The sequence below is a fragment of the Phyllostomus discolor genome, chromosome 2, assembly GCF_004126475.2.
Source record: "Phyllostomus discolor isolate MPI-MPIP mPhyDis1 chromosome 2, mPhyDis1.pri.v3, whole genome shotgun sequence".
Classification (NCBI taxonomy): Eukaryota; Metazoa; Chordata; class Mammalia; order Chiroptera; family Phyllostomidae; genus Phyllostomus; species Phyllostomus discolor.
In genome coordinates, this window is record NC_040904.2 from 10,760,205 (window position 1) to 10,772,950 (window position 12,746).

General features: G+C 49.7%; 1 protein-coding gene across 2 annotated transcripts in view; it reads right to left on the bottom strand.

Moving 5' to 3' along the window:
• LOC114490280 (minichromosome maintenance complex component 3 associated protein) overlaps nucleotides 1–12,746 on the bottom strand; it is a 46,403-nt gene that overhangs the window by 25,989 nt on the left and 7,668 nt on the right. Inside the window, exons 6-14 of one of the 2 annotated variants that reach the window (XM_028504243.2) lie at nucleotides 12,460–12,650; nucleotides 7,896–8,035; nucleotides 6,317–6,514; nucleotides 5,690–5,958; nucleotides 4,424–4,586; nucleotides 3,017–3,177; nucleotides 1,991–2,235; nucleotides 1,498–1,715; nucleotides 354–454 (exon numbers count right to left, since the gene is read on the bottom strand). In XM_028504243.2, coding sequence (XP_028360044.1) covers nucleotides 354–454; nucleotides 1,498–1,715; nucleotides 1,991–2,235; nucleotides 3,017–3,177; nucleotides 4,424–4,586; nucleotides 5,690–5,958; nucleotides 6,317–6,514; nucleotides 7,896–8,035; nucleotides 12,460–12,650 — 1,686 coding nt within the window. The remainder of the gene's footprint in view (nucleotides 1–353; nucleotides 455–1,497; nucleotides 1,716–1,990; nucleotides 2,236–3,016; nucleotides 3,178–4,423; nucleotides 4,587–5,689; nucleotides 5,959–6,316; nucleotides 6,515–7,895; nucleotides 8,036–12,459; nucleotides 12,651–12,746) is intronic. The other variant, XM_028504251.2, reaches the window with a different exon arrangement.

A 12,746-nucleotide genomic window follows, 5' to 3' on the forward strand; every position in this document is an offset into this window, starting at 1 on the left:
TGAGTATTTTTAATTTTTAGTAGAGAATGAACTAATTTTTACTTTACTAGAATTTTGCTGCTTAAAGTTTGAAGAAATATGTTTTTAATTTACAACTTTAGTAAACCTAATGTTGCTCAGAAAGCAGAGCAAACGGGAACTACACGCCCAGGACAAACGGAAGGTCAGGCGCAGGAAGGATTAGACCCGCCTAGGGGGCAGGCCCAGCACTCAGGCCCGCACGCGGGAACGGGAAGCTCTCCTGAAGCCTGAGGGCAGCTTTGAGAGAGGAAACGCCTGGAGGGGCAGTGCCGTCCCAGCGAGTGTACCAGGGAGCGCGGACAGCGGCAGAGCAGGAGGAGCACCGCACTCACCCCAGAGCTGTGGCTGCGAAGGCCGCCCCGGCGGCACCGACCTCCTCACAGTCTCTCTGAAGAACCTCCTGGATGAGCTCGTCCACCACCTGGGCCAGGTCCTAAAGAGAGGTCGGAGCGGGCAGGGGAGGAGGTGGTCAGGCGGGCCGTGACATTGCCTCAGTCCAGACGGGGCTCGTAACCCAAGGGAACAGAAGACCTTCACAGAACCATCGGGTTCTCGTGGAACATCCCATCCGGGGCAGAAATTTCGGTTAGACCTTGTCACTGGGCACTATTTGAAGGTGTTTTAGTGACCCAAACACGGGCTATTATGCTGTTTATGGAAAGACTTCCTGCTAATGAAAAGGGAGGAGCCTTCTGGGGAGGAATGAACAAGTCTCCCGCCTGCTTGAGGACAGCCTTGCAGAAGGCCCCCCGGGGCACCCCTGCACATCAAACACGCTCAGAGTCTGTGGCCAGTCTTCATGTCCCCCCTCAGCCCTCCTTGCTCCCCTGGCTGGGGTAGTGCCCAGCACCTGCCCAAGCAATGGCTGGCGAGACCGAGTCCCACAGCGTGTGTGGTAGACAGGCCCAGCTCAACCCCAGGGACACACGTGTTGGTGGGTACAGTGACCCCAGGGACACGCCTGTCAGTGGACATGTGGTGGTAACAGTGGTCCCCGTGTCCCTGGTCAACATGCCCACCGGCTTCCGAATGAGTGTGCCAAGCACCACTCAGAGCAGACACGTGGGAGTGCAGGGGGCTCTGGGACAGGGTGACCGTGGACACTGCCTGTCTGCAGAGCTCTTGCAGCAGGAAGCACTCGACACAGGGTGGCACTTGCTCTACCAGCAGCATCAGGCCCACAAAAACCCTTCAGGGCATTCTAAAATGGGTCCCCTGTGGCCTTTCAAGGAGAGACGTGGGCAACAAGCTAGAGACCCACACATCGTCCCTGCTCTCGGAGCCTCAGGCTCCTCGTCAGGGACATAGGCTCAAGCCTCGTGGTCCAGGTCCCAAAGTGGCACCGGCCAGGGCTGGTTCAGAACATTCTAAGATCACATGTGTCACCACCTTAGTGGGTTCGGTCTACAGACAATGGTCAGACAGGACATGTGTGCACAACAGGCCCTTTGGGGCCCGACCAGGAAGGCCCCTTACCGCGTCCGAGTACATAAGCTCAGGCTTTGCAGGAAGAAGCTCCGGCTGCACAGGGGGCTGTGCGGGGGACAGGAAGAGGCTGGACGCCACACTTGGGGCTGGTGCTGGGTGATGAGGCAGAGAGGCCGGTAGGGACGCCGGGAGGGGAAGAGAATGCGGGAGGAGGGCTGGCAGGGATGCGTCCGCCTCAGGACCACACTCCTCTCCTCTCCCCGCACCTGGAAGAGAACAGGCAAACAACCGTGGGCCCTGAGGACAAGCTCCAGGCCACCCACAGTGACTTTGAGGGCTGACTGCCCCCCTTGAGCTTCACCATGAGAACCAAGCACCACGACACCAGGGAGCCTCTCGGGACAATCTCAAGGTGAAACACCTGAGCACTGAGCGGACTTCCTTCCCCAGACCCCAAAACCAGACAGATGCTTCCGGCTCCCAGGAGGCTTGCCAGAGGGACAAGCAGCTAGTTCCCTCCCACAGACGCGGCTCCACTCACCTGCTACGTCCAAGCCGGGTCTCTGAGTGCCCACAGGCAGCTCCGCGGCCAGGCTCTCCCCGACGTACTTGTTCTGGGAGTTGAAGCTGCACACGGGGATGTGGCGAGGGACAGGGGGCAATGGCCCTCCGTTCACGATTTCCCCGACTGACACCGTCAGCTTCCTGGTAATAAACACCGACTTCCTGGCCTTCAGTAACCCCTCTGGTTCCAAGAACGAGGACCGGTTCAGCTCCACACAGCTACTTCGACCAAAGAAAATCCAGAGACACATCACAGGTGAGAGGCCAGCCTTTACTTCTCAGCGCCTGGCAACAACGCCGGAAGCCCCGTCCCTGTCACTGACTCGCCACGCAGCCACGTGGAAATCAGGAGGGAGCAGCACCCACCGCTGTCAGCCTACATGGGAGGCGCCCGGCCTGCTAACAGCCACGCATGGAGTGGCACACACCTACACGTTCCTGGCTCCCTCCCAAGCCGCCGCGTCTCCGTGAGGACAGGACTACAGGCACACGCACGCGGTGAAGCTGGAGGGAGGGGTTGGAGACCCAGCTTGGGGTGTGCCTGTCATGTTTTCTATCAGGATGCCATAATCTGGGACAGGGTCCGCAAGCCTCCTCAGTTCTCCACTCACTCAGACTCCAAGCAGACAAGCCCTTGGCCTGGCCCACCGTGCCCACCTGTCTGGGCCGTCATAGTTGGGCAGCGGCCCGTCACGGGCCAGCACAAGCCATCCTTAAGGGACAGAATGAGAAGGCCTTTGTCCTTAAGTTCTTCAGTAACTTGTGAAAAGTACTGACTGTGGAGTCCCAAAGAACTGGGTCTAAACCCAACCTGCCAATAAGCAGCATGTGACCTGGCGATGTTCCCAGCCACTCCGAGCCCCCCGCTATGGGTGCCAGGGAGGCAGCACATGAGACGCGCCTTCTCCAGGGCCAGGCACATGACGGCACTTCCCAGCCCTTTCTCAGAATCAAGACCAAAGAGGAACGGGAGAGGCCCAGCAGTCCCCCGCTCAGCTCTTACCCATCGGACACGGTGAGACCGTGGTAGTTGAGGAAGTCTGTGGCCTCTTCACAGTCTCTGAAGAGAAGCATGCGCACCACGCCGTCCAGGGGAAAGGCGGTGGATCGCTGTGTGCTCACAGTGTACGCGATATTGAGTGCCCGGAGGGCATCCTTGCGGATCTAAAAGGAGAAGACCATCACCGCCGTCTCAAAGGGTCAGTTGCCACACGACCCCAGAATGACGGGCTGGCATGGGGGACAGGGCTCCTGCTGTAGCTCAGTCTCTCTGGAAAGCAACCTGGCACTCTGGGTCCCAGACTTGGTGACCTAAGGCCACCTGCTCAGTGGGAAATGCCCAGGAATGCATGCAAAGGAAACAATTTCGTACACAGGAAAGGTCAGCCTGAAGACCTTATTTGTAACAGAAACAAAAAAAACCCAACCACCCTGCACCCAGCAGGGCATGGAAAGTAGACTGTGCAACACCCGCTCAACAGGAGGCTGTGTCGCTGCTGAAACGGTCACAGAGTCCATGGAATGCCACTGAAAAATGCATGCCATAAAGTTAAGTAAAAGAGTCAGACACCAACTTGTTTCTTAGCATTAAACAAATGCTTGAAAAGAAGACAAAAGAAAATGTGAAAATGCTCACAAAACTCGTGCTGGGTGACGGGACTCTGGGTGGCATCTTCCAGTGCTCTCTAACTACCTCAACCTGTAGTTACCAGGCATTTCCTTCGTGCCTGGCATTGTTAGCCCTGCAACTACAGCAGTGGAAAAAACAAAAACCCTGTCCCCATGAAGCTGATGTGTTAGGGAGACGCCAACACTAAATAAAATGAATGTATAGAACACGCAGTACATTTCACAGCAGCAGTGCGACAAAAGAAAGGCAGAGGAGGGGGACAGGGAGCACTGAAGGGATGGGCGCAGCTGAGAAGGTGGCAGCGAAGCCAAGACCTGGAGGAGGCGGCCCCGTGTGGCTCTGTGGGAAGGGGGAGCAGCGAGAAGACCAAGTGCAGCAAGCCGGGGGCCGGCGTGGGCTTAACGTTACTAAAACGGGCACCAATGAGCATCAGTCTAATAACACTAAACAGTCATTTTAAAAACACTAACTACTAGTTTCTTGTCAACTGCACAGAGTTCCCCAAGTGGCACACTGTTAGAAACCTTTTCATTTGTTCCAGAATGTCACTTCTGTTGGCAACTGTCAGATCTGACAATGAGCACGCTGCTCAAGATTCTTTGCCTGGGATACAATTGTGGGTTTAGTCACTATTTACAGGAGAACCTGGTGTGTGACTGAAGGCTGCCCCGAGGGATGCAGGCATTAGCCCGGGACTCTTTGTGGGCTAGAGAAGCACTTAAATATCACAAGTAACAACCTATTTTCTTCTAATTCTGCAAGTACAATGACATTACTCACCTGATTAAAGTAACAGTGTAGAAGGCAAGCGTTCAGGTAAGAAGCTGATTGGACAAGTTTGAAAAATCTCACAAAATTATTACTGTTTAATGCAGCAAAAGCCTGAACAGCAAATTTCACCTCAGAGGAGTTTCTAACAGCTGGATGGAACTGTTGTACTTCTCTGTTAGTTGAAGGAGATAAAAAAGAGATTAGAATTTAATTTTCAATTAATCAGACAAAATACCCATAAAAACAGATCTGACAAAAAAACTAGATTTGAACCGCATGAGGAGGGGGGTCTCAAGGGTGACATGCGCCTCACACTCACAGCTTCCCAACTCCAAGACCACCACTCTCGGGCCGGACAGGCGAAAAGGCTTTCTTCAAGATGGTTAATATGGTAAATGAACTCAGACAATTTCACAACTGACTATCTAAGAGTTACTGGGATCCCAACAGACGGCCAGCTATGTTTGATGACAATGTTTAAGAAATAAAATTGAACTCTGTTTTGTTCAGAAACAAATTGATTTGACTCAATTACTCAAGAGGACACGTGTAGATCACATATGAAAAAGCCACACAGCCACTTTCCATGATAAGTTTACCTCCAAGACTTAATTTTAAAACTTAATATCAACCACATATCTAGATATTCTGGGACAAGGTTTTTAGAGAAAACATTAAGCTAAAAAGGAGTTTTGGCATAAATAAGGGATCCCTGGAACTAAAGGAGACGCCGGTTGTCATCACGTACAGTTCACCAGCGACAGAGCCCAGGGGACTCTGCCTTATTTCTATGTATGTATCAGACTGGGATTTAAAATCCATTCTTTCTTAATATCACACCCGGAGGATTCATTTCACACACATTTCCTCTCCAATCACTCAGATCTCTGTCGGAGCATGTGCACGGTGTGCACAAGGAGACGGTCCGGACCCAGAGAACTGCTAACAGCTCTGACAGGGCCCCAGGCACCCCTGTCCTGGCTCTCTCGCCTGTTCCGCTCACTTGGCCATTTCCTTCCTCATTCTCTCTTACTGACAAAGAATTATTCTTGGGAAGGATCCAGGGCAACTTTAGATGTACCGGTGCCAGCATCACCCCATCCTGCTCCCAGCGGCTCAGCGCTGCAGGCTGCACAGCCCAGCCCAGGCTGCATCCCAGCATTAAGGACCAGACACAACTCAGCACCATCGGCTACTGCTAATCCAGCAGCTCTTTTCCTGTTTACACCTTACTTTCCAGACAGCTTAGGCTAGCTTCAGAATGTTAAGGTTCACCTGAGGATGTCTCCCTTGTTGAGATTGAGCAGCACGTTGTAGCCCTGGAACTCAGCTTCGCTGGCACAGAACACACCCTTGTTCCTCAGGTCCTGGTACATTTCCTTCAGGCTCTGAAGGCACTTGGTCATATTCTCATTGTTGATCTTGGCGTCGAAGGAGGACATAGGCTCCTCACACATGAAGTGAGCACAGTGGATATGAAGCCGGGCACACTTCTCAATCAGGGACACTGTCACGGGATCACACAGGTGCTGCTGCGTGATGTCCTGGCCACAAGCAAGAGGGGAATATTACACATGCACATTCATGACACGTACATGCACCTCACACATGTGCAAGTGGCCTAGTATGCACACACACACCTTATATGCATGCATGCCTCAGACACAGATCCCATGTACAAATTCCCATGCAGAGAATCAACTACTAGAAAAACCATGATTACCTAAACTTCTCAAATTTCAATTTGAAACAAAGCCCACAAAGAACATTTTTATAGGACTTGGTGATGATTTTAAATAGTATACTTTTCACGATAGAGTTAAGAGTAAATAACAAAAACTCTCACTTTCACTTTGGAATTCAGATATGTTTTCTAGTTTCCTAATCAGAAGAGGCTGATACCTTCCGTATGCCCCGTGTGCGGTTCCACAGGAAGTCATACCAGTCCCGTAGGCTGCCATCCTTCTGGTCCATAATCTGGGTCACCAGGTAGTCCATGGTTCTGCTGAGGACTGCTGAGGGCCGCAACTCATGGGGCAGGGGCTCCTCCTGGTCAGCAGAGGAGCGGCTGTACTCCTTGACAGCTGCTGCGTGGTCCACCTGAAGACACAGAGTGGGGACAAGCAGCTGGGTGACAGGTGCTGGGCCAGCCTCCCAGCAGCTGTGCCTTAAAATAAGGGGGGAAATCACATACACACTCACACAAGATCAGTACTACTATTACAGGTAAAGTTCTGTTTGAAGGTGACAATCAAAATTCACAAACAAAATAAATTAAGAAACATATTTTGAAGATAAGTGGCCGTCACATCAAGAAGCAGAGGAATGCATGTGAAGACACACCGGCATGGCTCCAGAACAGTGGTGTGACAGGTAAAGGACTCTAAAGCCCCTTCAAAGGTCTTGGCCATGCCCCAACACCAGACTAAGTCTGCATGGAGCAGGAATGAAATGGAGCAACAGTGAGGACTGGGGAGCGTAGCGGCAGCAGGGGCCTGGTGGGGCTGGCGCCAGTTGCCCACCAGAAGCTTGGAGCTGCACATTCCACCTGCAGAAAGGGGCTGAAGGCATGTGGTGTCGGGCAGAAGCACAGACGTCCACAGGCCTGGGCCCTGGGCGTCCATGGCAAGCTGTCATCACTATCCCCCAGGTCAGGGGCCTGGGGCTTCTGCCGTGACTGCTGCCGCCTGACTGAAATCCCCGAGTTGGGTAAGGGCAGCTGTAAAAAGCCACCAGCCAGGAGAGGAGAAAAGGCCCAAAGGCAAAACTGGCCGAGAATAACAAAAGGACCTGAAGCGGTGATTTCTGGGAACACGCACTGGCACACACGCTGGAGCCTGAAGAAAGGCCACCCCTCCGACGCAGTTGCCGTAGTTCTCAGAGTCCATCTGAGAAATCATGCGCACACCTCGGAAGCCTCATACACAGCACGTCCAACCAAATTATTAATGCAATTAGAAAACTAGAAACAGCCTATCCAATGGCTGCAAAATAGTGGGTTTTGACAGAAGCACATAAATAATTCGCTGTTATTTAAAAATGCTTATAGAGTTCATCATATAAGAAAATGTTCATGATATAATTTTAAATGAAAATTCATATATTATACCTAGAACATAATCTCCAATGTGCAAAACATAAACACAGGAAAGGATAGAAATAAAATTGTGAAAAGAAAAAGGAAACACAAAAAAGTTTTCAATCTGTGAAATCTGCATCCACAGCTGTGCCTCAGGGCCCCGTACGGTCCTGGCACTTTTCACAAGACTGCTCAGTGCACAACTCACGAGACAGACAATGTCGCGTGACCATTAACAGCATGTCCCGCCACACCCTAAAAAAGTGAAGTCCCACATCGTGTGTGACGAGGGACAGAAATGATGAAAGAAGAAGTCTCCCCTCCCCACACATCCCACCTCCAGCCCGACAGGTAATCACAGACAGTGGCCCGTCGGGGACTCTGGGAAACACAGGGCTCCACCTGGTCAGTGCCGGGGATCACTTCGAACACACTCAGCTGGCTCCGCGTCTCCCGCATGTACCGCTCTTTCTCGGGACACATGTCAGGGCACGTCCCAACAAAAGTCCTCGCTTTGTCCAGGTCAGTTCTCTTCACCCGCGCTAAATGATGTCAAGTAAACAGGAAGAACATACCACAGTTATTAATAATTCAGAGAAATGCATTTTCATGTGATTTTAAAAGAAATAACAAAAACCTCACACAAATCACAAAAGATAAGAAATATTTCTACAACACTGGGCCTCAGGGAAAGAAGAGCACGGCCTGTCACGCCAGGGGGCTGGGCACCGAGGCCGCCTGGCCTGGCCAGATGAGTCTCGTCCCTGCGCACCACCGACCACAGACGGGGCGCACAGGGAGCCTGGGGCTCCTATGATGGCCTCAATAATGAACACTCAGGCCACAGGACGTTTGTGAAAAGAGTCATTTTGTTAAATGTAAATATTCAAAATATGCATAGATCCTTATATATGCATATAAAACTTACAGTATTTCATATTTTTAATGTAACAGTAATCACAAAATGGCAGTTATCTGGTCCTGACATGAATAGGTCACTGTTATTACCCACAAAATTAAAAGTTACAAAAGTGTCTTTTAAATGAAATGCAAAGAACAACTTCACAACTCAAAATATATGCATTTCATTTTTATTTTGGAAAATTCCAGTACTTAGTAACTATTTGGAATACAAAAATCACCATGTCAGTGACATAATTTATGATGGCAGTTTTTATTACAGTATTAAGGAGGCACTAGAATTATCCCACTGATTTTGAAATGAAAAATCCTATGGCTAAAATTTAATTAAAAAAAAATCTTTACAAAGAGCACATGTCCCTTTTCCTGCCCATAGTTTATTTTTTCACTGCCCATAGTTTTAATGTTAATAAACTGCTTATTTTTGGCATAGGTAATACATTCTCATGGCTGAACAATCCAAAGATGAAACAACACCCCAAACAGAACACATCCTCACACCTTGCTCCCTCTTTATGCACACACAAAGCAAGTACGCTCACACATGGACACACACACACACACACACACACACTTTTCTCCCTTCTTTGTGCACAAATGGTAGCACACTACAGACTTCCTGCACCATGCTTTCCTCACTTCACAGTAAATCCTATGGAATTTCCATAAATAAGCCCAGCCTTCTAGTACACTGTTCACAATTTCACTCTGTGGACAGCCAGTGTCCAACCTCTGCTGTCACAAACAACCTTATGTGTGATTCTCTCTCTCACACTCACAAACACACACACACAGTGTGTGTGGGATACACTCAGTGGACATGGAATGCTAAGTCAAAGACATGAGTTTTCGTTTGTCTTAAAGATCCCACCCCCTGCTTCCTCTGCAGGAGGGAAGCTCTCAGCCTGCCCTCAGACGCAGCGTCCCCACGGGGTGTCATCTGTGTCTCTCACTGTGTGATGGGGTGAGCACCTTTCCATATATTTAAGAGCCAATTCAGGATGCTTCCTTTGGCCCCTCCTCGTGTTTCCACCGGGTTTGGTCTGTTTCACACTGATGTACACAGGATCTTTTCTATCAGGGAGTCGGCCCTTTGTCTGAGTTACAGGCTTTTCACCTGGTTGACATTTCTTAACTTTACTTGTGATTTTTGTCAAATAACATTTTTATTTTTTTCATGTGTGCTTTCTGAAGGCCTAAAATTTGCCCTGAAAGTTGGCATGGATCAATGATTTATAGACTTTCTTCCAAATATAAAGTAAAATCGATTTGTGGTCAAGATGACAGCATAGGCAGACGCAGCTTGCCTCTTCGTACAACCACGTCAAAATTACAACTAAAATACAGAAAAAACCATCACTCAGAACCGTCAGAAACTGAGGTGAATGGGAGTCTGACAACTACGGAATTAAAGAAACCACATCCATTCAGGCTGGTAGGAGGGACACAGACACAGGACAGGCTGGTTCCTCACCCATGTGCGGTGGATAAAAATTCAGGAGGGATATCTCAGGAGTGAGGAGTCCCAGCCCCACACCAGGACCCCAGCCCAAGGTTCCAGTGCCAGGAAGATAAGCCCCCACAACTTCTGGCTACAGAAACCAGCAGGGATTGAGTAGGTGGAAAAAACTTCTGGAGCCCCAGGCTGTTCCTCTTAAAGAACCCACACAGAAACACACCTACTCGGACTCGCTTCCTCTGAGCACCAGCACTGGTGTAGCAGGTTGAAAGGCACCAGTGGCACACTGGAAGGAAATGAAGTGTCTGGCATCAAGGTGAGCAGAGGCCATTGTCTCCTTTCTAGACCCTCCCCCCACAGACTCACAGAGCTGGGAGTTGGTGCCATATCTGACACTCCAGCAATCTGGCTAATACTGTTTGACCCACCTTAGAGATTCCCAAAGATTCCACTGCACCCAATTTAAGGGCCCACCCAAGCTGCTTTTCCATATGAATAGCTTGTCTTGGCTCAAGCTTCACAACTTCCTAAATCCTATCAAACAAGCAACAGCTAGCTTCAGTGAGCCTCAGGCCCAAGTACTAGCAGTAGCCAGCCTAGATTCACAGGTTGGCTTTACCTTGGGACCCGCCCAGCACTAGCATCAGCCATCTGAGACTACAGCTCAGGCAGCGTGCCCCAGGCAAAACACAGGTAGGGGCTGACCTTAGCCTGTACCACCTAGGAAACCCCAGGGCCAGAGCATCCAGTGGACAGCTACAGACCACTGCAGAGAACCGCCACCACCCTGTCCCAGCAGAGCTGATCCTCCACAGAGGTAAGAGGCTGTTGGTCAGTGGTCCCAGTCAGTCCTTGAAGCTAACTTGCCTAGGTAAACCCCTCCAACAGCAACCAAGGCTCAAATACAGGAGGAAGGTGTACTCGGCCCATACAAAGGGCACACCTCAAGTACAGCTCAGGTGATAGGGGAGGCTGTGCCACTGAACCCTACAGGACACCTACTACATTAGGCCACACTCTAAGCAGTCAAAGCAGCTCTACCCAATACATAGAAACACAGGGAGGCTGCCAAAACAAAGAGACAAACATGGCCCAAGTGAGAGAACAGATCAAAACTCCAGAAAAGAGCTGAATGAAATGGAGATAAGCAATCTATCAGATGCAGAGTTCAAAACACTGCTTATAAGGATGCTCAAGGAATTTAGTGAGGACCTGAACAGCATAAAAAAGATCCAGTCAGAAACAAAGGATATACTCATTGAAATGAAGAAGAGTTTATAGAGAAAGAACAGTAGAGTGGATGAAGCCAAGAATCAAATCAATGATTTGGAATATAAGGAAGCAAAATACAACCAATCAGAACATGAAGGAAAAAAAAATTTTTTTAAACGAGGATGTAAGTTTTTTTAAAGTTTACATCCTCATGTAAGCAGCCTCCAGGACAACTTCAAGAGGTCCAACAACTACATCAGAAGGGTGCCAGAAAGAGAAAAGAAAGAGTATGAAATTGGAACTCTATTTCAAAAAATAATGAAAAAAATACTTCCCTAAATTTGGTGAAGGAAACAGACATGCAAGTCCAGGAAGCACAGAGAGTCCCAAACAAGATGGATGCACGAGACCCACTCCAAGTCACATCATAGTTAAAATGCCAAAAGTTAAAGATAAAGAGAATCTTAAAAGCAGTTAAGAAAAGCAGTTAGTTACCTATAAGGGAGCTCCCATAAAACTGTCAATTGATTTCTCAAAAGAAACTTTGCAGGCTAGAAGGGACTGGCAAGAAATATTCAAGTGATGAGAAGCAGGATTCCACAGCCAAGATTGCTCCACCCAGCAAAGCTATCGTTTAGAATTGAAAGGCAGATAAAGAGCTTCCCAGACAACAAAAAAAACTAAAGGAGTTCATCATTACCAAACCATTATTATACGAAATGTTAAAAGAACTAATTAAGAAAAAGAAGATGATCAAAACCATGAACAATAAAATGGCAAAAAATACAAATCTATCAACAACTGAACCTAAAAAACAAGCTAAGAAAACAACAGAGACAGAATCATGGATGTAGAGAGCGTTTTGATGGTTGCCAGATGGAGGGGGCTGTGGGGAAACGCGGGAAGAGGTGAGGGGATTCAGAAGTACAAGTAGGTAGCTCCAGAGGAGCCATGGGGATGTAAAGCACAGTACAGGAGATGGAGCAGCCAAAACACTTATCCGCATGACCCGTGGACGTGAACAATGGTGGGGGGACTGCCTGACGGAGGAGCAGGTGCTGAGCAGAGCAGGGCTAAGGGGGAAAAATTGGGATAACTGTAATAGCATAAGCAATAAAATCCAATTTTAAAAAAATAAGTAAGTCTTGTAAAAAGAAGAGAAAGCACAATCAAAATCCTCCCTGCACACCCACGTCTGCACCCACTCCCTTCGGAGACGAGGGAACAACGAAGGCTGCCTGTGGCTCAGCAGAGGCCCGAGGCTCGGCAGCAGCGGGGCCCGCGTCCAGGAGCCGGCCCTCCCTCCCGGCTCCCGAGAAGACCTCATCCTGGCTTCACACGGCTTTCTGGGCTCCAGAGAGGCGGCCACCATACCTTGCCGCATGGCTCTGTCCCGCTGGTCCAGCAAGCGGTACTTCTCCTCGGACGTCTCGGCCACAGTGCCTATCAGCGCGCTGAGGGAGGACACGCACGACCCGGGGCTCTCGGAACCCTCGGAGCCGGAGTCGAAAGAGTCTCCCTCGAATGGGTGGGCCTTCAGAAGAGCCGGCTTCTTCACCGGGGAGCTGCAGAGAAAGCAACACATCAGGGCCTCCTGCCTGCCCGTCTGGCACCCGCACCATCCCCACTCCCAGACGCTCCCCTCATCTTTCAGGACCCTC